Source organism: Trachinotus anak, unplaced genomic scaffold, assembly GCF_046630095.1.
Source record: "Trachinotus anak isolate AG129_WGS33_773 ecotype Australia unplaced genomic scaffold, CSIRO_AGI_Tana_v1 ptg000016l, whole genome shotgun sequence".
In the NCBI taxonomy this organism is placed as follows: domain Eukaryota; kingdom Metazoa; phylum Chordata; class Actinopteri; order Carangiformes; family Carangidae; genus Trachinotus; species Trachinotus anak.
The window spans coordinates 10,371,774-10,396,774 of NW_027273867.1; the positions used below are offsets into that span (position 1 = coordinate 10,371,774).

The following is a 25,001-nucleotide window of genomic DNA, read 5'->3' on the forward strand; positions in this document are numbered from 1 at the left end:
GCTTGCGCTCTCACTGACACCTGCTACATTGGCAAACAGACAAAATAAAAACAAAAATAAAAACTCTTGCTCATGGAGACTATCATAGAGATCATAGTTATTCACAATGCACTGCATGCTCTATTGAGTCTAAATTGCTTCTAGTGCTTGCAAATGTGATTGGACTTTAAATCATATTTGTCATCATGGTAGTTTCACTGGTACTGACACCACATCCCCAAATCTTAGGAATGAGAAACAGGCTGAAGCCAAGAGTGAGCAACAGCAACAATAAGGGGCTACAGCCAATGGTTATTGCCAGAGGAAAATATTTCAGAAAGTGGAAGGCTAATAAGTCCATGCTACTTTGAGATACAGCATATTTGACAATTCTTCTGCATCTCATTTACTTCCCATCAATGTGGTACTGGGTCTAACTGACTTCATCATCATCGGCACTTGTTATTATCATAATTATCATCATCGTTATCATACCACCAGAAAGATTAAATACAAGAAAATCATCAGAGTAACCATGCGGAAAACATTGTCTAGTGCAAGGTACAAAAATCAGAACAATTCCATCAGCTTATTAGATTAATCGATAAGTTAATTGGTGAGGGGAGGGAGGGGGAGTAGCAATCCTTTTGCTTGAAACCCATCATGGCAATTCAAATAAATAAAAATGCATTTCGCCAGACAGAATTCATGCTTGTTTCAACCACAGAGCTGTTCTTTTTAAATGAATACACAGAGAAGAAGACATACAGTACAGTAAAAGTAGGGACCACCTGAGCCAGTGCAGGCGAGGTCCCTGGAAAGTCTTCAAAGACACAGTATAGCAAACAAGGTGACAAAAAGATTACACTCAGTTCTGGTGTAAGGATTAAGAAATACATTCATAAAACTATACATATACACATATATAACTTCAGTACAATATTTCAAGCAAAATACATTTGTCAAAACTTTCAGTTGTGTGCTACAATAGTGAAGCAATGTCTCCTACACAAAATAAGGCCATTGTAAACTGAACAAGCCCTCATTTTCACAAAAATCTAAGAGGCAGGTTTTGCCCACACCGCCTCCCTGACTCTCCTCCTTCTTTGAATAATACCTCTCTCCCCTTACAAAAATAAAATACATTTTCAACATTGCACTCAAGAGACAATTCAGGTTGATTAAAGTTACATTATAAAAGTTTCACACGCAATAAAATTGGGTTATAGAATGCTCAATGTGGATTTTACAGGGAAACAAGCAAGTGTATGGGGTTTACATTCCAAGCATCTTCCAGACTTTACATTCAAATCTCCACTGAGCCGTGCTGAAATACTGTCAAGCTAATACTATCTTTACCTATCAGAAACACAGTCTACCAACCTCTACATGCTCCGTGCTGTTGTCTATGACCAACACTTTAATCCAACAATTAAGCAACCTGCTCCTTCACATTTTAAAAAAGGCCTAAGCATTGTTTAGCTCGAGACAACCACAAAAACTCTCTGACGACCTGCAGTAACTCTCTTGAAGCCCTCTTTTTTAGCTTTACAACAATTTTCTTTAACTGACATCTGAGTATGTGTCCAAATAACATGATAATGTTGTGAGACAATCTGTGTTAATAATGTGACACTACAGTACATTTTTCTAATCTATGGTAAATGTCATGAAGACAGAATAAAGGTGTTAATGTTCATATTCGAAAGCCCTGATCTTAAATTCTCCTCACTGTGGTCCGCTGTCAACTTGAGTTTACAAGTGACTTTTTTAATAAATATCTACACATTTTAAATCTCTCTCTCTCACTCACTCATATGTTGCTGCCTTGCCACTCATTATGCATCACACAGTACAATAAATGCACCTCATTAAGAAGACATACACCCACACTACACTTTGAAGAAAGGCAATATTTCAGCTTTTGCTTTTGGTTGCAGGGATCAAAGGATTTGGACAAATTTGGCAAATGCTCTCTGCTGTCTATAAATACATTTCACATAGGATAATTAAACATCTCTTTGCATGGTCTCTTTTCCTACTCTCTATAATCAGAACTGTTAAATGTTTTAGGTTTCTCAGTACAGCAAAGGGACACATACAGTCTCATACAAGCTCCAGAACATTGGAAATCACATGGAAAAATATTAACAGTATTTTCATAGAGTTTACCAAGGACTAAACATTCAGCAGGGATGTTATATAGGTATAGAAATTCCTTTTAGGTTTCTTTTTGATTTTTTTTTTAAGCTTTACGTTCTTTCCACTTAATTGCTCTTGTCAACCAAGCTTTTTTTTGTCTTCACAAAATGCACGCACTGAAGAGTCCTTTTTTTTTTTTTTTTACATCATGCCAGCTGTCCACAAAAATAGATAGATACAAATCAATAAGGTACATAAAATTACTTCATATACATGACCATACAAGTAAAGATCCAGCAAGGAATAGCTCCAAAATGTAAAGGAAATTGGAACCCAGACCTTGATGGTTCTTTTTTTTTTTAAAAAGGGTTGTATACATAATGGGAGGGTCAAAAACGACCATCACCCTCCTCCAAGAAATTCAAGAATGCCAGAGGTCCCTTTATGCAAAGTTCAAAGAGCGTTGAAATGTGAATTATGTTGGTCTGAGGTGCTGAGAAGATAAAATACCTCGATTTTCCCCTTTTTTTTTTTGCAGAAACATGAAAAGAGGAACGACAGTTCTTAGCAGACGACAGAACATATGGTGGTGATAAAACCAAATGCAAACTCGTAAACACACACAAGCTTTTAATAGGCTATAGCCTGAGACTGTCAGGTCTTGTAACACTACGGAAATACGACTGTGTTTAGTGTCTTTATCCGCACACACGGTTAGGTGTAGGTCTCAAGAAAGACAGATTCAAAAGACTCTAAAAAAAGTCACTGTAGCGACAGGTATAAATTTTCTTCATCTTAAAGAAAACAGTAAACAGCAGTAGCTCAGTTTATCCTGCTACTCCTCCGCTGTCAGTGAAGACTCAACCATTTCAAGTTTCACTAAAACGGCCAACAGGTTAGTCTTACCTTTTTAAGAGAAACATTTGTCACCCAACTTATTTCTTTAATATGATACATTAAAAAGTAAAAGTAAAGTTTGGGCTTTTTTTCTTTTATTTCTTCTTTTTAAGAAAGACATATTTTGACTTTTCCCACCCAAAATGAATGTGGATTTTTCTCCGAGCATGTATCTTATTTGCAAAAAAATTACTTATATGAGTGCTCAGATTTACATGTAAATGCTACAGGTAAAACTGACCTGTTTCACCTGTTTTAATGGGCCCTTACACTGCAGTTCATCATACGCTCAAGTTACATTATGCATGCTGGCATTCAATTAAAAGATTCAGAGATGCTCAATGCAGTGTGACCAATAAAATAAAAAATAAATTAACAAGAGGTCAACAACTGCAGATTCGGAATTCAAACATAACACATATTTTACAATAAAGTGCCATCTTAAACACGCACACACACACACACACACACACACACAAACAAACACACACACACTGCTTGACAGGAAATATAAAATAAGAATGCTGACGGATGGGTTAGATTTGACGTATTGCACCTGAAACAAGTAAAACTACCGTATATGGCAGGTTAATCACCCCGCTAGCAAAGTAATACTGGCGTAAATAGTCAGATATCAAAAAAGAAAAAGAACCAAAAAATTACATGTTTACACTTTTACAAAAGTTTTCATTGCAGTCAGTGTGACAGAGAGGAGTGACCAAAGAGAAAGTAGTGGGGTTAAAGGTTGCAGTTGGTATCAGGTGTGTGCGTGTTTGCCTGCGTTTGGATGTCTGGCTGAGATCTAGCCAGACGTGGAGAAGAGACAGAGGCATGCCCGCCACCTCCCTGCCTCCTTCATCAATTGGGAAGAGTGCGAAAAAAACAGATGACATCAAAACAGGGAAATCAAATAGCAAGTCCAAACAAAGTCTAAGTGCTGGTATACAGAGAGAGGGAGTGAGACTGTGGCACCCCCTGGATGTGGAGCACAAGAACCAGAGCTTTTGTGCTGAGTGCCGTGTGGTACAACAGTCCTTTACTCTAAAGATGAAGGCAGGATCAGAAATTTGTTCCTTAGCGAGGATGTGTAGCTGGCTGACTAATTTGTTCTCTTCTTCTGCAAATGGCAATGATAGCGCTTTCCCTGTCACCAAAGCCCCATCTTTCTCCCTAACTCAGTGCAGTGCCCTTTCTTCAGGACGGATCGCAAAATAAAGTGGCACTAAACTCCTGTTACATTGGTCAAGCAAGCTAAATAAAAAGATTTAAGCACTCAAAAATGTCTCTACAAGGGTTGCAAGCAAACATGCAGAATGCAGCCGATACATACGTAAACACAAATAAGTATTTAACTATCAATCTATTTATATATATATATATATATATATGTATATCTATATATAAACTCTGCCCTGTGAAAATTATAGAATAGCAGTGTTGCTACCTCACATAATAGCCATTATGTGAACATCCAAGCCTGTTGCCCAGGTATGTTTATGTGTTTGGCCTACCGTTCTCAGCTCACATGTGTAGAATGTATCTTTTTTTTTTGCATTACATCTAAGTCATAGACTCTGCTACATATCCATACTTTATATTGTATACTAGTTCACCTACTACTTATAGTAATAATAACAACAATAACAATTGCTTTGGTTTTAAAAAATAAAGTTTTTTTTTTTCTTAGTTTGGCATAGAGAGTTTAGAAACTGGCATCGGGATGGCCCTGGGATGAGTCGTGCCACGGAGATCTGACACCTTGGAATGCAGGATATGGCACCTGGTGGATCGTTGTGTCATGGCAGGAAATGTTGAAATGAGAGGGTGAAAAATTGCTACATGTTCTGGTAAATTATGCCTACTTCAAGTTGGATTTGCTCATTGTTTAGTCGACTAAAAACACTGATCAGTGGGTGAGAATATGGATGTACAGTGAAGTGTAATGTCCAGTAGAGGATATGGCGGAGATCAGTTATTATATGTCATGTGTCTTCCTGCGCAGATGCACATGGGTATATGTGTGTGTGTGTGTGTGTGTGTGTGTGTGTGTGTGTGTGTGCCTACCTGTCTTGCACTTCAAATACAGTCGTTGTGTATATACAGTACGTGTGTCCGTGTCTGCATGACTCCTGCCTGTGTGTCCGTGCATGTGGATGTCTACTGGGATGTCTAGGTGCAAGAGGGGCTGGTGGCACTCTCCAGGGAGGACTGGGAGAGGCGTCTGGTGAGGGGTCCGATGCTGGGGTCTGCCAGAGAGGAGGTAGGGAACAGCTTGTACCAGCCGCTGACTGTGGCAGACAGGTCCAAGTCCTCCAGGAGGATTTGGGCCATTCCCATGAAGCACTTGTGGTCCATACGCCCGTAATCCCCCCACACTATTACCTACAGAGAAGATGAGGCATAAAGGAATACAGTAGACCTATAATGATACAGGTCACAAATCATGTTCTTAAAGATGCAATGGGAATGTGACCTTGTGCATCATGGTGTGCTGTTCTGTTGGTATATGCCAAATAAACTATACGTCAAAATATTTCATCGTATTTCAAAGTATTTTCATATATTTTTATATTATTTAACTCCTATCTGCAGCTCTTTCTGCAAAATGTCAAAACTTTCTTGCACTCAAAGATGCTAAAGGTGTCGTATAAATGTGTTTTTCATTAAAATGTGAACAGATTCCCATCATAAAAAAACTGCATGTCATTCCTTCGCCCTGAATCCTTTTCAGTGCAGAAATATGTTCCATCACTAATTATAGCTGTGATCTTAACATTGTAAATGGACCTTTCATAATAAGAGAATTTTACTTGTTGTCACTTCTTCAATAAATCTTCTTGAAATGACTTGAATAAGGCACTGTGCTATAGAAAATGTTACTAGATTAAAGAAAACTCTTCAACCAAGTCTGTTTGCTTTGACAGGAAATTAAATTCTCTCTCCAGTGCCGCTAGGAGATCTTCTGACGTGAGAGAGAAAAGATTTTAATATAAAATAAAAACTTCAAAAGGGTGGACATTTATTATTTTTGTTGTGTACTGGGTGTGTGAAGGATTCATAGGAAAAAGACAATGATAAAGGGTAGAGAAGAAGAAAAAGGCAGGTTCTCACTTACCTGTAGGACTTTGCCCTGAGGACTCTCATCAAACAACAGTGCCTGCTGGTAGGTGGGGTCCAGAGTCTTCTTCACTACTTTGGTTTTCTTCTTGGACAAGCACACTCCATTCTCCAGGACATACACCTTTACGTAGGTCGCTGTAGACACAACACGACACAACACACACACAAAAAAACCCCACAAAAAAAACAGTAGAGTGAAGCTCCTACATCGGCGTCAAAGTCAGTGGAATTTTCCCAAAAAATGAAGTCAGTTCAGAGTACCTGGTATGTTCTTGGAGCCCGGTTTGGGGATCAACCCTCTGGCCTGGTTGACCTCCACCTCCAGCTGCCCTCCTCTGTCTACCATGCCTACATGGACATCCCCTGTAGAGGGAGAACACACCATCTCTAACAATCCTATAACGACCTTAATAATCAGAATCAAAGAGGCAAAACTTTGCGGTTTTAGTTAAGCTGCAGTTGCAAATATCTAACAGCAGAGGGCGACGCAGAGCTGTAAGTCTGTCTCCACAACCAGGAATGGTGGAACAGCACGCTGCTCCCCTCTGTTGTTTTTAACAAGCAATGACCTTTGCATGAAAGATTTATATCTCATGCAAGAATAACTTCATTCGTGCTGAGTGAAAACACTAGTATTGTGCAGTATTTTTAGACACTGCTGTGCATCAAACAGTTTGTATGTTGGTATATGGCTGTATTTATCTGACTTATTCTGTGGAAAATATTCACATACTCTTGTATTACAGATTTATTTACACGTGTCTGTCTCATTGCTGATGAATGAAACTGATTGTGGAGTGTAGATGTTTCACACCTCAATGTTTCTCCTACATGAGGACAAACCCAATCAAATATAAAAGGACAAAGAGAATTTAAAGCACAATTGAATCGCACAGTCTTGAATCACCTGTGAACACTATTAGAGCAGAATCAAAGACTGATAAAGAAAGTTGGTTGGTGTACGTCACTCTTGGCTTACCCATGGGGGGTGTAGCTAGTGTTTGCCGGCCTACAATCTGAGCGGGGCCAAGTCCATCCAGAAAGTCACTGAACTGGCTCTCTGGCCCGAGGCGTGTGGTAGGGAAGACAAACCTGAGAGTGAGAGCAGAGCTAATGTTAGGTGGATGGATGGGTAGTGTGTATTGGGTAGACGGATGAATTCCTATTGGATACCCACGTTCCATCAGAGCTGTTTGAGTTGGTGCTGCCGTCGGTTGAGTCCTTGCTGCCCTGCCGTGTCACTCGGTTCCTCATCTCCACGGCGATGCCAGTCTCCGTGCTCCGTCGGATGGTGCTGCGAAGTTTCTTTGTCCCGCCGTCTGGAAAAAAAAAACAGAGCTCCTGCTTTCAGTGCCCTTATTTCATCAGGATAAACCACCACACATGATAAACAGAGGAAGTTGCTGAGCTAAGGAAGTCAGGTATTAATACTGGACCAGCACCTGCATGATAAGCCTTTTATGCAGAACTGCTGCCTGGACATTTAGGCACGCATATATGTTATGAAAAGATCTGAACCCCATCATATATTGTTCTGCAGATATTAACATTATGGTGTATAAGTCCTCAGGCAAAATGTATTTAAGTTTGTAAGAAACATCTGAGACAGTGGATGGATGTTTCTATAAAAATGTTTTATGTCTGTGAGATGGGTTACACAAGAACTATCCAGAATCACTGCTTTTTCAAAACTACTCACTATACTGCTTGTTTTTTTTTTTTTTACTAATAAACTTGAAACTAGAGAGGAGGAGGAATTTAGGTTGGCCTTGAGAACACCTATCTCTCCGCTCTGTTTAGAAGCAAGCTCACTCAGGCGAGAAGGCAATCTCACCTAATATCCACAGGGATGTCCCTGCACTATTGGAAAATCTCTCCACTTCGCAGGTTATTACTACATCGCATTTTAAACACTAGAACTGCTGTTGTGAGTGGGGCCCAATGGGCTTTTAGGGGGACTACTGAGCCTGACTTACGAGGTACAAACACACACAAACTGGCGGCTTGAGGATTGTTCTGAGTGTCGGGTTAGAAAGAAAGTCAGGAGGCTGAGCTGGGAGGGGGAGGGAGGCAGGCGAGGTGTTTAGGCTCTTCAACTTTGCTGACACAAGGAGAACAGAGTGAGCTGGAGAACTGCTAACCCCAGAAGAAGCTTTCAGGGCATCATCCCTTGTAATGACACACTGTATCTTGACGTGCTGAGTTCAAAGTCGTAGGTGATTTGGGCTCAGGATGTGACATGTAAGGTTGTGCACTCATGCAGTTTTAGCAGTCAACCCCTCCCTTATCCCCCTCCCTGTTCTCAGGGTGCGAACAGGCATCACATCAGTACAAGTTAACATCTCAGCTTTTCAAGGGATTTCACATATATACACAGACACAGACATACACACACACACACACACACAAACAAATGCATATATACTTGGCTTTTGCACTGGTGATCGGACAAAACAGGGCATCTGAAGACATCCCCTGCACTCTGAGAAATTTTTCACTTAAATAATAATAATAATAATTAACAGATTAACCAAGAAAATAATCCACAGATTAATGAATAAAATTAGTGAAAATAAGCATTAGTTCCATGGCTATTAGCAGTACACACAGGAGTCATTAATTATAGTTACACCACATTACACTGATTAAATACACTACAAGAAGATGCTAAGTGGAGATTGCATGAAAACATTAAAGTCTGGACACAAATAATAGAAGGGAAACTGTTTAGTTCTCACTGATGTTCACAACTGTAAACAATAACATTTCAAATTCTCAAAGCTATTTAACACAATAAACTGTAGAGACATGTCACGCTGACACTAGACAGTGTTAGTGTTCGTATATTTGCACCTCCATGCAACATTTACACTTTCACACACAGTGTCTGCACGTAAGCAGTCTGGACTACAGGGTGACAGTTCAGTCAAATGGGAGGATGAAAAAGCTGCTGTGTGCAGTTGTGTCAGCAAAGCTTGCTTTATAAAGACCTCTACAAAGTGTCCAACTAATTTGTTGGACTTCCCTTTGACAGGGGCTTTCTGGGAAGGCATATTTTTTTAAATCTTGCAGCAGGAATTCTTTAAAAAATATATCTTAAACCATTTAAAGACATCTGGAAGTTTTTCCCTTCATTGAACTTGTAAATTTTGAAGTAAATCACTGGTTAAACAAGCTTCAACAAGAGGAACAAACTGGTGAACTTCCTCTGTTTTAGCGCTGCATCTGCGCAGCTTATTGTGACTGCAGTCATGGTTGCTGTAGAAACTCATACATCTTTCCTCTATAGGAGCCCAGATAGTCGAATGGTGCAGTGAAGTCACCAGTGGAGACTTTTAACAAGCATTCGCTCATTGTTGCTAGTTGAGCACAAACCCAGGTACAGCCGCCCCACTTCATTAGCCTGAGCAACTCCAAGCTCATTAAGCATCCTCACCGTGCCCCTCTCGTCACCATGACAACCACAGACACCCCGCATCACCAACATCACTATGGAGATGAACAGATAGCAAACAAAGCCACTTGATGACACTTTGAGGGGCCTGAAAAGAGGAGATTTAACAAGAAGACAGAGTGTCACAGAAGAAAGAAGACAACGAGATGTCAGTGTTGAGGAGAGAGTGAAGAGGAAGATGAGAATGACGGGGTCCCATGAGCGCTGGAGATGAGGAGAGGGGTGCTGCCTTCTGCTGCCTTCTATTTATAATCCTGCAGTCAAGAATATTTCCAACAGACAGTGTGTGCGTATTAGAAAGACAGTGTGTGTGTGTGTGTGTGTGTGTGTGTGTGTGTGTGTGTGCATGCACGTGTCACATCACACCCAGACAAACTCCTGCTGCCATGACAACCCCCGCCCTCGGATCTGGACCCAGACAATGCCACCTGAGACAACTGGCGCCATGGCGACAGGCTCATCCCCCATCACTTTAAAAAAAAAAAAAATTTATTTATCGAGGCAACATTTCACAGAAACACCTGCACTTCAGACTGAAATCTGGACTAATGCCGCCACTGCCAATAATAACCTGAACTCACTGGCCTGCTGTACAACAATATAGTGTTTAAAATGATTTGTGTTTAAATATCCTAAATGTGCACGATCTCCATATTATGGTGGTCAAATGTGTCTATGATGATGCTGAATCTGTCCCTTATGAGTGAGTTTATACACGCAAGTGGGACATCTCCAGTATAAACCCATCTTTCAACTATCAAGTAGCTATTAATTTAACTTGATATCCACACTTGTTGCTCATTTGTCAGCTGGCCCCTCCCCTCTCATCAAAAAAAGCCCCCACCCACCTCTCCCCATGGTGCGAAGCAGTGATCTCTTCCTTCCTATTTAATCCCCTCCTCCTCGTCTGCGCTTTCCCTCCATTCGTTTCCATGGCAATGCCGTCTGCATTGCACCAAGAGCTCCGGCCGGCATTTTCGCTCATAAGCCTTTCCGTGTTCACTGTGTCTGTCTTCACTCATTGTCCTCTCCGCGAGTCTCATTCCTTAATCAGCCAGCACGTCTTTTTCTGCTCAGTCTTGAAATCGGATCTCCCAACACTCCTCTTTCTTTTATTGCTGCCTCTTTATTTCCAGCTCTTTGTTTGCTTGCTATCTTTTTCTTATCTCTTCTCCCCCTTCTTCTATACACACGCACTCCCTAAGCACTGATTCCCTTTTTCTGTTTGCTTTCCAAATCACCCTCACTTTCATTTTATCCTCTCTGGTAGTTATCTAGTTCTTTGGCCTCTGTCCATCTTTATCTCACAACTCCGATCTCTTGTCCAGATCCATCCCATCGAAATTATTTAGTGTATTTTCTCCTCTCTCTCTGCTGAATGAACTTTTGTTATACAGTGGTAACATCAAACACACACATCCTGGAAGAGGTAATTAGAGGTAGCCTGACATATATGCCATTTGGGCAGCTAAAATAACAACATTACATAAGCTGCTGTGCTTCACTGTGTTACAGGAGAGGGTTTCTTGTAAAAGTGTCTCCTGTTGGCTACACTATGATGAGTAATACTTTGTCCCTGAAGATACTCTCGTGAATCTCACTGACATGTGCAGCCAGGGGAAGCGGTCGCACATTTTTGCACAACTTTCTTTTTGCGTGTAAAAACCAAGGTCTTCACTGGAGCTACTTATGCAAGCCACATGTTTGATAATCATGATAAGATAAGCTCGAGTCATGGGGAAAGAAGACTGGGATGGGAGAGAGAGTGAAGTGGTGAGGATGGGAAAGAATCGATAGCTTCAGCTTAGGGAATTAATAGCAGAGAGGGAAATAAAGAAAGGTGGGATTACAGAAAACGCCAACAATGCAGAAAGGAGCCACACACTGTGACTGCATGCATACTCGCACATAAAGTATAGCTTCTGTGTGTGTGTGTGTGTGTGTGCTCAGTAGATCATTAAAGCTGCTCTGACATTTGGAGAGACCACTGATGAAGCCTTTCTCATTATATGCTGTAATACACAATGCCGTTTTTAGACTCCCTGGCTGCGCCGACATGCCTACTGGATGCACCGGTGACGGCAACGATCCACCATGCATAGCAACAGTAACTAAGCATGGGTGTTGGAGATGAAGAAGATCTGTTGTGGTATCTTCACTGCTGGACCCCTGCTAAATTTGGACAAAAGGAATACTCAAGGTAGAAGCTTAAGTAAGACGGGAGATATATATATATATATATAACTGTGATTCAGAGCCATAATCATGTATCATAGAGTTATATAAGACAGATTCTGATTCAGAGGTTAACACAGTATATATATATATATATATATATATATATATATACACACACACACACACATACACATATAGTATACAGACAGATAATAAACTATGATTATTGTACAAAGCATATAACCTTAAACAGGTTTTCATTACTTTCTATGGCAGGCACTTGGAATTTCAAACAACAGCAATAATATCACCTCATAAATGTCAGTAAACTCTATTCTGCAAATTAAAAACTTATGTAGATGGAGTTTAATGGTTATACCCTCCGGGACATGCTTGGTTAAAACGTAATATAATCCTGTAAACACATTCATTCATTATGTTTGAGAAACCAGCTCATTCTTCTAATGCTTTGCTAAAGGGTACATCAACAGCCTGAGGAGACCTATGCACAGTACCAAAGTATAAAGTAAAGGCAACAATTCAGCTAGAAGGATAAAAAGGCTGTAAGACCCTGAAAACTTTCTTGAACTGGTTTCTTACTGTGTGTGGTGGCGTCCTACATTAACACATTTTTTCTGACCAGTTAGAACAGGTTTGGTTATTTCACATGAGGACGTTTCTGGATTTCAGTTTTTTTTTTTTTTTTTCTTTGTCGTTCTCACTCATTTGAAGTGGGAGGTGCTTTACTGGGGAGAAGTGATGTCACACACTGTGCTCCAATGAGGATTTAGCAACATTCAAATCAGACTCTGATGATAGCTGGTGGGTTGTCTGGTTGCCATCAGTGAAGTCTGACCAAACTACGCCCACACAGTCTCGATGTAGCTTTTTCTTTAAGTGTAAAAGGAATAGTTCAACATTTTGGCAATAATTTGTTTTCTTGCCGAGGATTGGATGAAAAGATCAGTACCACCATCATGTCTGTAACATTTTAATCAGTGAGCTTAAGTGGTGCCAGTATGCAGATTTTAATACCTTCAGTCAGAACCAGGCTAGCTGTTTCCAGGCTTTATGCTAAGCTAAGCTAACCCCTAATGGTTCTACCTTCATATTCACTGTACATGTTTAAGAGGTATAGAGCTCATCTCTCAGAGATAAACTGAATCTGCATATTTTCCAAAATGTCACACTGTTCCTTTAAGGACACATAAACAGTGTGAGGAGAATCATTATAGCATAAGTAGTTGCATTTATGTCTGGATGTGTGTATGCATTTGTGTTCTTTCTAAAACCATTTTCACTATAATTCGCCCATTTCTGAGACTCTCTCCACTTTTCTAAGACAGTTATTTAACAATAACAGAGCATGCAAAAACCAATAAATGTGGTGCAGAGCAAAGTGATGCCTAGCGTGCCAAGTGTTATTCTGTCTTCAATGATAATGCATGGGAGTTAAACAAAACTAATCTCCTGTGTTGGCTGATTGTGTGTGTGTGTGTGTGTGTGTCTGTGTACTGCGTGTGTGAATCACATTAACAGCTCAGGCATAAGCCAGGGAGTGGTCAGTTTGAGGCGATTAGCCTTTCACAGCATCATGTTGCATAGGAAATGATTTCTTGAAATCCAAAAGCTTCATGTATGGCAGGATGTCTGTCAGAGAGTTAATATGCCACACAGGCTTCTGTCTCATGACAATTAATTAGAATGAGGAAAAGAATAATCGAATTCAGATGTAATTTCCTCTTTATTAGTCAACTGTGCAGCTGATGGCCAAATGATGCAAGATGGTCAAATGATTTATTGGGAAGAAGCAGATGAGAAGAACAGATGACATCAGATGACCAGAAACTAACTACATTTTTATAAATTTCACAAAACCTTAAATTGCATAAAGCACCTAACATAATTTTCCACTAACATGCTCGGTGAGACAAAGAGAGTATCTGGCAAAATCTGGTCCATTTAAAAAAAAAAAAAAAGTTAATCATAACAATCTCTCATCATGAATTAAGTCTTAAAACTCGAAACTCTGCCAATGGGATGAGTTATTTCCATTTCCTTCTGATCTAATTTAACTGTTCCAACAATTCCCCTTTGTGTGAAGAAAATTACGCTGAGGTCAAGAAAATTCCCCGGATAAATCAGCTTACATTGTGCAAAAAGGAAATTATCTCACCGTCATCTTGGCAGATTTATGCTCTCTGATTTACGGGAAAATAACATTTAGTAGTGTCAAAAGTAAACTAAATCTGAAGTAAAATAAAGTGGCAGCGTCACTGTGCCATTAAAATGATTTAGAAATTGACCTCCGTGCATGTTCGCATTGGCTGAGAAGAAACTATAGGGGGTGTGTGTGAGTGTGTATGTGTATGTGTATGTGTATGTGTGTGTGTGTGTGTGTGTGTGTGTATGTTGTATGTTGCAGTAGGACTGTGTACATTCTGTTTTAGTGTGTGTTTGCAGCACTCCATGCTGAGAGGAGTGGTAATGACACCGTAATTATAGGTATTTTACACATGGACATACACAACATGGTGACTCACCTCACACTCGTTTGAGCTTGGTGACACACACTGCAACTTACTGCCCAGCCTTCTGGGTGCCACTAAGTGCCATTGCTCATTTTTTTGACCGGGGTTGCTAAATCTGAGAGCTCTTAATCTATTAGAGCAGATTGCCAAGTCAGCTAACAGCCCCCAGTATATAATGGAATATACTGGCTCTGCTCTGTCCCTGATATGCCATGTAATACAAGAGATTTCAGTTTTTGATTTTTAATATATTTGCAAAATGTTTTCACTTTGTCATTATGGGTTACTGAGTGTTGATTGATGGGCAAAAATGACAATCTTATCTATTTACAATCTACACCACAATAAAATGTACAGGGGTCTGAATACTTTCTGTGCATAGAAGAAGAATTAGTAGTTTGATTTTTATCAAAAAAGTTTATCAAATAGTTGAACATTTTGGGAAATACATTCATTTATTCATACATTTATGCTTTCTTTCTAGAGTAGGTTGAGATGGTGATTTATACCACTTTGTGTGTATTGTCTCTTTAAGTAAAATGAAGGTACAGCCGACACCACTTAGGGGTAGCTTAGGGCAAAGACCAGAAAAACTAGCTTAGTCCTTTACAGGTCATATCTTGTTTGTCGAATCTGTACAGTTTAAATGGCGATGGCATATATGTGTCTTTGAATGTGTGTGTGCGCTATCATCTGGTGGTAACTATGTCCTTAGTTTCATCTTGTTAAACTCATACAGTCTTTTTTCTCTCCTCTAATCTCACTTGCTAACATGTTGTATAGTTTTGTGTCATTTGTGCAACAAAGGAAAGTGTAAAAACACTAACTTGTCGTGTGACCTATGTGGAAGATTAGATTTCTTGGTCAGGGTGTAAACAAGTCCTGGTCACATCAGAAAGTTGCACAGCAAAATGAATCCACGTCTTCGTGAAACATTTGCAAGCTACGTAGCCCCGAACACACTAACCAGCCAAAATGTTCTAGCGCTATTCAGTCACAACAGATGTTTGAGCTTCTTTTAGTTTTCTCTGCACTGTGCCTTTTACAAATAATATAGTGCATAATATCAATAATAATAAATGGTTTATAATTACTAATAATTTACCGCAGGGACAAAAGAGTGGTATTGATTTTTGTATAATTTGTACAACAGTTTACACTTTGCTGTTAAATAAAATTGGATGGTACAACACAGCTAATAAGCTACGATAGCCTCCTCCATTTTGGACTCTCTGGCTCTCCAGTCTCTCAAAGTTCAGCACTGTCAGGGCACGCTATTGGTCAGTGGTTCAAAATTGTGGGTCAAAGTTCATTAGAGTCCATTCCAGTCTGGTTGTTGCTTCATACTTACATAGAGAATTAAGAGTGGTGTTGATTTTCTTGCCTAACTCTTAGAAAGAAAGCAAAATAAGTGCATTTTCCAAAATGTCCAGCTATTCCTTTGAATATAAAGGTCACACCACCACATTGTTTCATATGTAGACCCTACACACACATATGTGCATACACGACAGTAGGTATACAGGCACAAAGAAAGACAGATTCACAGTCGAATGGTTCACTGATCTGTCTGGCTAAGAATAGAGCGCTGAGCATGGAGAAGTCTGTGGGCGAGATTGAGAAAACATGATAGAAGCCCTGAGTGAAAGAAATGGAGATGAAGGAAGGAGAGATAAAGAAGAGGGGAAAATTAAGATGTCACCGAGCTGGGAGGAATAAAAAGAGCGCGATGAGGGAGTATGGCAAGTGGAGAGATAAGCAGCAGAGAGGGAGAGAAAGTGATCGCCAGTCAGCTTAGCCGGTGTTTGGTAGCCTCTAAAAGCACCGGTGGGGAAGAGAAAGCTTTTAGAGACATGAGTAAGGTTTCAGTTTGTATGTGTCAGGAGACCCGGTGACTCAACACACTTCAAAAGAAAAATGAGGTGGTGGAGCAGGAGGTGAGGTGAGGGAGACAACAGAGCAGCGGTCTCATCTGAAATAGCAGCTCAAAAAGACACACGGAGGATTTTTTGATTAGTCACAGTGGATATGAATAGCCATCATGTGTAGTCATCCTGCGAAATAGATATTATTATGAAAGGGCAGTTCAAGTGTTACCATACTTCAGATGCTGCTGGGATTCAACAGCACCCACTGTTACTATTTGAGCAGTTCATAGCTTTTTTATCCACTGTTGCTTCATTTTTGTTCGCAGGCTTTTTCTGAGCTGTCTTGATGTGTAAGAATTTCTCTTTCGGGGTGAGTTTTCCCTCGAAGGATCTGATCACCGTAAGCTTTCCAAAATGTCTCTGCCAAAATTCCTTAAGTGTGTTTCTAGCTGTGACTCAGAAACAGAGCTAGAAGTAGGGCATGAGTGAGTCAACCCAAAAACACCCTGAGTACTAAAATGCCAGGACTATTCTATGGTCCACTTTAAAACAGTCTAAAACACATGTAGAGGCTGACTGTTTTAAACAGTGGACATAGTGCTGAGGCCTTTTATTGTGTTACTGTTGTGTTTTTTCATCCACGATGTCTTTAATTTCATTTCGAGTAGCCAGAGCCAGTTACAGACTGACAAAACATACAAAACATGATACACAATCGCTGTAATAGTGAAGCATTGAAGCACATTGAATAAACAAAAGCCCTTTTTGGAAAAAGACTTTTCAGCTATGATATACAAACAAATTCAAACAAATAAGGCAGATCTGTGCACACTGTATGAAACTGTAGTGCTATTTGGCGAATTGTGTTTGGGTTGGTGGTGGACTGTGTCTAGAACTGATAGCCAAGCACTTTACTTACCTTGGGATAGAAACAGACACTAAGAAAATGTTATTCATAGCTATCTCCCCTCTGCATCACATCAGCCTGCCCTGCAGAGCTATCTCAATGTGGGGGAGCACATGTTCCCATTGCAAGTATTCATGAAACTAAAAAGACTTTGTATGTACACCGTGGAACAGGCAAACTGATTACAGTAAAGGTTTGGCTAAACATGGTCCTGTCAACAGTCAAAGATATACAGTATCAGCACTGCTGTTTGTCATTGGTAGTTACAGGGACTGTATGCTAACGCTAGCTAAAGAAACACCACAGTCATATAATCACAATATGACTAAAACGTCACACATCAATACATGTACATTAAAAAAACACATTATGCAGATTCAAATAAAAAAATAGATGCTATCCCCTGCAGCTAGACGCGGACTGTTGCTTCAACTACAACAGACTTCCACTTTAATTATCACTTTCAGGCACAGACAGTGCAGAAACTGAAAGTCTGCTCACTAATTCATTATGCACTGTTTGTGTTGACATCAGCCTGATGTCTGCAGACAGCTGGCTAGCTAGCATTAGCTCCCCAGACTGTATAAAGCAGAATACACACACTGTTGACACAAAGCCCAGGGCTTCACGTCTTGCAGCCAGAGATAATATCGCTTCAACAAACACAAACAGAGCTCAGATCATTGTACAGTCTTTTTTCAGCATACCCCTTTCCTAGGCACGATCTCTACATTCGCTACAAGATCCGGTCAGCTAACCATCCTGCATCAACAGTCCTGTGAACTGTGGCGGGTCCACATAGAATGTAACTACTTATGTAACAGACTACAGGACTGTTGTGACTCAACGCTCCTATAATAAACATTACTTTTTGGTGAAAATAATCTTTTTGCGCTCTTGTAATAACTCAGTCTCCACATCATGCAGCCCTAACTGAACCAGGAGCGCAGATGTATATGTTTACTGTACATACTGATTTTTAGAATTGAGCTTCATAGTGTCTGTAAATTTGCTCTACAGAGAAACGAAGCTTACAGTTTTTCATTTTGGCATAACAAAACAAAACTCAGGGCACTAATGCCGTTTGTTCCACCGATTCACAGTTTTTATAGTTTTTTATAGGCAAGGCAAATGAGACAGAAACACCTGGGTTAATTTACTGAAAGACAAAATGGCATGGAAAAAGAACGGAAAATGTGTTTTCTTAACATTACTCACAACGGTGAAAGCCCCTTCATTTATCTTCACTCCCAGGCTGGAGCTAGAGTTACTCTCAGCCAACTCAAAGCACTTTGTGTACAATAGTAGAACACAGAAATATGTTTGCTATTGGTTTCAGAACAAAGTTGGAATCAATTTATTAAGAAAACTAACAAGTATTCTCTTCCTGTGTCAGACAGACATTCTCCCTTCTCTGTCTCTGTTTCTTCTCTGTGTCTCTGGTGTACTTCCAGCAGTAGCTACAGCGCCACAGAAATAAACACGCAGAAAGACGAAAGATTTAAATAAAGAATATTTGAAGGCACTGAAAAGCGAGGTTGAGAAAAGAAGAGGATGGGTGTTGGGTGGGTTGAGAGAGCTAAATGGAGCAGAAAAGAGTGAGGTGATTGAGTGTGAATGTGCACCAGCCAAACACACTAAACATGCACGCGCACGCACGCACACACACACACACACACACACACATACTGTATATATGAGCTGGAGGAGGTGGCTTGGAGCTGAAACCTTTCACTGGGACACTCACCAAAACACACACAAAAAACAGACACACATCCATGCCTGGTTTCCTTTAATCTAACTCTCCTGGTGCACTGCATCTCATCAGTGGCGCTTGTTTCTCTGCAAGCCACGTCCCTCCATGCAGACTGACAGTGTACTGGGAGCTGCTCTGCTAGCTCTGTTTTCACAGTCATGGATAAACCTGCGCAGGAGCTAAGACCGTGTTCAGCAGAGGAGTGACTCACCCTTTAAACCTGGGAAACCGTTTTAGTGTGTGTGCATGTGTGTGTGTGTGTGTGTGTGTGTGTGTGTTTTCTCCTCACTGGTGCTAATAATAGCAGGTAATAAATAGAACACAGACAGAACCAAAATGCCATCCCCAACACTCGCCTGTCACAAAACCAAGAATAATGAGACAATGACAGTGGGAGTCAGGGCTATGAATGGAAAATCAAGATGCATTATAGAAGAAAAACATACATTATGTCTAGAAATGCATAAAAATAGCCTGTATCAAAGATTTAGAGGGATCTAAACATGGACAAACACCTTAACGACACTGTTTTGTTATGTACACTGTTTTGTAGTGAAGGAACTTCTCTAACCTTATCCTCTCTGCTATCAGTATTTTATTGGTGCTCTACATCCCTGTTCTGTGATGCCTTTATTCACAGTTACCTTTGGCAGATAAGTGCATAGACAGATCAGCTGAATATTAATTGGGACTAGAGATGTCATCATATTTTGTGGCACAGTGGACTGTTAATGTTAAATAAATCTGAAGAGTTACGACTCCTTAAAGTTATACATTTCTGTTTGGAAACACCAGAGGGCACAATTAAATGGCATCCATTAACACTTAGAGCTGTCAGAGGTCTCAGCTGCTGTCTGAAAATGTCGACAAGGCTACCGTCTTTAAAATGTCCTTGTCCTACTTTAGACATAGAATAAATTACGTAGTTCAGACATTTACTCTATTCTTTTCACATTCTGCGCTCAAACCAGTTTTGGACTGTGATAGTTTTTAGCTTTCATTTAAACTTGTGTGTCTGAAAAAGTTTAAGAGCTACTCCTGCTCCCAGCGGGTTAAACCAGGATTGGTCTCAGGTCAAGTGTCTGACAACAGGCAGCACACCAGCCCTCCGGGTCAGGGGGATAGGCATGGCGTTAACACCACCACCCCTTAAAAACGTAATACATCTGAAAAATGTATGAGACATCCCAGCCAACACAAGCTGTCTGTGAGATGGGGAAATATCACCTTGATATACCCAAGCCCATGATATTGATATCATGAGCATGAAAATGGCATACACAGTGTAGCCATTGCAATGTGAGGAGAAAAGGGGCATCATGGAATGGGAAATTACTGCAGTGGCTGGCCTATGTGCTTGAAATGGAGGAAGATCACATACCAGAGGTTGCTCTGAAATGGACTCCACCAGGCAAAAGAATACCTAGAGGACCAGAGATTACCTGGTGCAGAACTGTGACGGACGAGCTAGCTAGGGTGAACTTAATTTGGGAGGGTCAACTAGTTTCCAAGGTAAGGGGAAAAGAGAGGGAGCTCACTGAATCCTTTAGTAAACAGGACACAAGGAGGATTAAGTAAGCAGTAGTTTGTTTTGATTCTTTCTTTGTTACAAATGTTGTGTCAGACCATGAACCTTGTGGTGTTTATCGTAGCTAAACGTTGAGCAGATTGTTTTGTTACACCCCTAATGATGACTACTGTACAAGGCAAGATCACTGGAGAGTAATCAAGCCAAAGCTCCCAAATGTCCTGAGCCCACTGAGAGACTCAGATAAGAAAGGCTTTAATATCTGTGGAGAGATTACAGCTGCATTTTGAAATACACGGCAGTAATTCTCATTTTCCAATCGTTTTAACATCTATTTTCCAGGAAACATTGAACATTGGCCATTTTTGGTTTGGAAATGATGTTATTTTAAAAATAAAGAGCAATTCTTCCTTGGACACGTCTACAAGAACATTACCTTGCTTGCATAAGATCTTACCGGGGCAGATGCTGCTGATAGTTAACTATAAAAGAATTGACTAGATCCAATTCACAAAATGGAGCAGGGTTAGAACACACCCTGCAGAAACTCTGACACAATAACAACAGGATAACCACATTACCTCCTAATAGCGCTTTAATGGTGAGACGCTGATATATTCTCTCGCTGTCTCCGTTCACTTTGTCTTTTTTACATCTCTGTGTCCCTATCAGCCACCTTAGTGCTCAGTCACTTTCTCTATAAGCCCCTTTCATTCTGTTTTGTCTTTGCCCATAAATTTTATTATTTAGAGAAGATAAAACAACCAGCAGAAATTTAATTTTACTTACCAGATAGAAAACTACTTTCTAAGTTTTTGATATTAAAAGCTGTAAAACATCAATCAATAGAGAGATGCCTTGGCTTTGCAGATTTATTTCCATTTCTTTTTTCCCCATTCCTTCATCCAAAGTCCCAAATTACTTCCCTCACACGTTCCCCCTTCTCTTGGGAGCAATTCAACCTGTGGCTTGTTGGCTATTAGGTGACCAACCAAGTGAAGCAGCGGGCCAGCACCTGGGCCGACCCACCCCATCAGCCAATCAATGCATTTGTCACTGGGAACATGGAGCACTGACAGCTGGCCAGATTGGGCCATTAATGAACGCCAGGAAGGAGCACAGAAAGGACCCTAATCGAACTTGACCAAGCAGGGAGGAATGTTTGCCTGTCACTCTGCTCGTCTGTCTGTGTGACCTTCTGTCAATCTGTCTGACAGTGTGAGTCACCTGTCTAATTATATGCACCCCACTTTTTGCCTCTGGCTGGTGTAATTTATGTATTAGGGAAAACAACAGATTAGCTTAGCACATTTTGGCCTCACTGGGTCACTGGGTAAACAATCTTGTTTGTCTCCAGGAACGAAGCTCCAACCTTAACTTAGTAAAGTTGTCAGGGCCTATTCCTTGTAGTGTCATGACATAATCTAGATATTGGACAAATTTTAGTTAAGAAACACCTGGATTGTGATTCAGTTTACAGCTAAATCAACTGAAATGTTAACTGTTGCATACTATTTAGTTTAGGGGTGCACTGATAGAGGATATCTACCAACAATGAGTACTCATCCAACATTAGTAACCTCAGCTCTTTTCCCAGATTTACAATCTGTAAAATCAAATCAGAGCTGATGCTGCTGTAGCCATCTACAGTCCTTCAGTCATTGTTTTATGAGTCATTCTTCTTTTTCAAACTTTGTTAAAGGAGCTATCTGTATGTTTTTCTATGCTGCCAAACACTTCAGGGGAGATCGGAGGCGACAGTGATTTGCTAACAGAAAGTGATGAGACGGGTCGGGGCTAGCTGATTAGCATGCTAACTTCAGAAGAAGATAAGACATGAGTTAACAGTGGTGTTGCTTTCCACCGGTAGAGACAGCTCTTGGCGAGTAAAGGAATAATGTTTTATGCTTAACTTGCAATGCTTCTTCTAAACTGGTAAGTTAATGCTAACGCTGGCTATCTAGTAATAGCAAAACTTAGAAATAGCCTCTTTAAATATGTGCTGCGTCCATGCTTTGTTGAAAACACTGTCAATATGTTCTAAAAATGTAGTTAGTTGGTGGCTACCACTGCCCTCAAATGCAGCTCATAATGAGCAGCAGCAGTAGCTTAAAGTATCAAAATGAGCTCATTGAACTAATGGAGCAGAATTGAAAACATTGGATTGGTCACATTTGGCTGATAAGGTCAAGAGCCATTCAGTTATATGTCATCCTCAAGCTCAGTTAGTCAGAGGCAGATATGCATCGCAAAACCTGTTGTCGCCAAGAGGAAACGATCAGGCAGGTGTAGCTGAAGATGGTAGGCTGCTATAGTAGGAAGAGATGCAGCATGGATGGAAGAAGAAGAAGCAGTGCATGATACTGTGATTTTGTTCCAGGCGCGATGTGTTCCTCTGGCAGCTGAGAACATCTAAATTTAGACACACCCCTCGTCTCCCCTTCCTCTTCTCCACATCCTCAGCCCCTCCTAGCCTCCTCATCCACACTTTCTCCTCCATTGTGCTCTCCCCATCACCACATACACAGAGACATGAAAGCCCCTGTGGTGAAAATATCGACGGCTCAGCCTGTGTCAGACAAGTGTCAGCTGTGCCTGAGTGCGCTGAGCTCTTTGTGTGTATGCATGTACTGATGGATGCCAAAAACAGGTAATGATACAGGATAATGATCCAGGATTTAGGAGAGTGTGTGTGCATGTGAAGGACTGTGTGTTCCTGTCTACGCTGCCTATAAGCTACACGGTGACCATGTCAGAGCTGGCATAATACTCCAAAACAGTCACTTTCGCTATAGGGATCAATAAAGTATTTTTTAACTTTAATCTTTATTTACTTTCTTCTCATTTATCTTTGATGGCATCAATTCACAGATATCATTGCTGAGAGTAAGAGACTAAAGCAAACCCTGTCTGCTCTTGTTAGATCGGCTTCATACAGTCACAGTCTGATAAAGAACCAAGGGGACTGAATTATGTTGAAAATTCATTAGGGTGAGATGAGGACTGAGTTGCTCTGCGTGCCATTGTCAGTAGAGCAGAACAGATCAGGGTGGGCTGTAGTCAGAGACGAACATGCTGAATATCCAAGAACTACGCCCTGGTGTCAAATGTTTTTTGGAGGATCAAAAGCTGGCGTTAAATGCTTTGTATGAGTCGAAGTCTTGTGTACTTATTCTTTAAGTAAAAAGAATCTGAAATCATAACTTCCTAAACTGTTTCAGGCAAATTTCTTGTACTGAAGATTGTGTTAAGACACCCTAAAATACTGATGCATTAAGATTGGTATATTCTGTTAAATATTACCTAGGTAAACTGATGGTCAAAGGCTGGCTAATGGGAAAGTCACTGTAAAGCATATTCTTACCTTTATTTTTATAATTTGTATGTATTTTTCTATCATTTATTTTTTGTTATGTTCACCTCGGAGGGAGGCTGTGTTAGTTATTATCCATCTTGAGCGTTTAAAATGAGTTCCAGTTTGTGGCTATCAAGACACGAGGTCATAGACATTCATATGTTTCGGTTTAAGTTTCAGAATTGTGACACACCTAGTATTTACTGTGTTGGTTTGTTTGATTGTATAATGTCGCCCAGTCTCCTGGACTCTTTGCTATCTGTACATACATCAAAGTCTCTGACTTTGTTGTGTCAACCTTGACTTTTTTGTAGTTGTGTATGATTTTGTGCTGTAATTAACAACTGTTTTCATTCTCAATTATCTGCTGATTATTGTCTTGAAGAACCAAAATTAATGGTACGAAGTTTATTATCATAAAAGACAAAAAAAACACTAAATTTTCACATTTGGAACCAGTGAATTTTTTCTTAAGAAACTGAAATTAAGTATAATTCAAGCATCAGTAAAGAGAGATATCCTAATGGTACCAGTGTTGTTAAATTACAAATGGTACCCTGCTCACTACACAAAGCCGAAAGCCTCAGCTCTTGCAATACATCTCAATGTCTTCACAGAATTAAGACACACATGCTGTAGAACCACAAAGTGCGCAGGGAAGCAGAAAAAAACGTGCAGTCACGGACACACTGTTCTGAAAAGGTTACAGTTCAGTGTACTGGAAGGAGAAACAGAATGTGCTCAGATGACGTGGAGGGATGAACAACATGTTTGCTATCGACAGACAGAAGAATGGAGAAAATATTCCCTGCATTGAAATGAGCCGCATCCCCTGCCCCTCCTGGCCCTGCCTCTCAGCCTTTACCAAGCCTCGGTGTGTGACATGTTTTTCCTATTTCCCACTTGGAGTGAGTGGGTTTGTGTTTGCCGCTGAGGCGCAGAGTGTGAGACTTTTGTTGCAGCTGCACAGTATCTGTAATTATGCCCTACAGGAGACTTATTAGAACATAACGCCACTATCATTGCCATACAGCCACCGTGCATACTAGCTGCTACTGCAGAAAACCCACTTCAGAGTTCAGCACACAAAGAGGCTCACAGCACAAGTGTTGCAACCTTTTAAAATGGACTCATTACAATGATAATACCACAAAAGGTAAAGCCACTGAGAGCTGGTTGAGTAAGATATTATAGGTATTATAACTGCGGCAGCGCACTACCAAAAACCCTTTGGAGTGGATTATGCTAATGTTACTGTGCATACACTAAAACAATCACTGTTGTGT

General features: G+C 40.4%; 1 protein-coding gene across 1 annotated transcript in view; it reads right to left on the minus strand.

Moving 5' to 3' along the window:
• Positions 1-4,689: 4,689 nt before the first annotated feature.
• rims3 (regulating synaptic membrane exocytosis 3) overlaps positions 4,690-25,001 on the minus strand; it is a 35,884-nt gene continuing 15,572 nt past the window's right edge. The window contains exons 3-7 of the mRNA XM_071500260.1: positions 7,316-7,457; positions 7,118-7,230; positions 6,400-6,501; positions 6,134-6,273; positions 4,690-5,400 (exon numbers count right to left, since the gene is read on the minus strand). Of these exons, the coding sequence (XP_071356361.1) occupies positions 5,188-5,400; positions 6,134-6,273; positions 6,400-6,501; positions 7,118-7,230; positions 7,316-7,457 (710 nt within the window). The 3' untranslated portion in view covers positions 4,690-5,187. The remainder of the gene's footprint in view (positions 5,401-6,133; positions 6,274-6,399; positions 6,502-7,117; positions 7,231-7,315; positions 7,458-25,001) is intronic.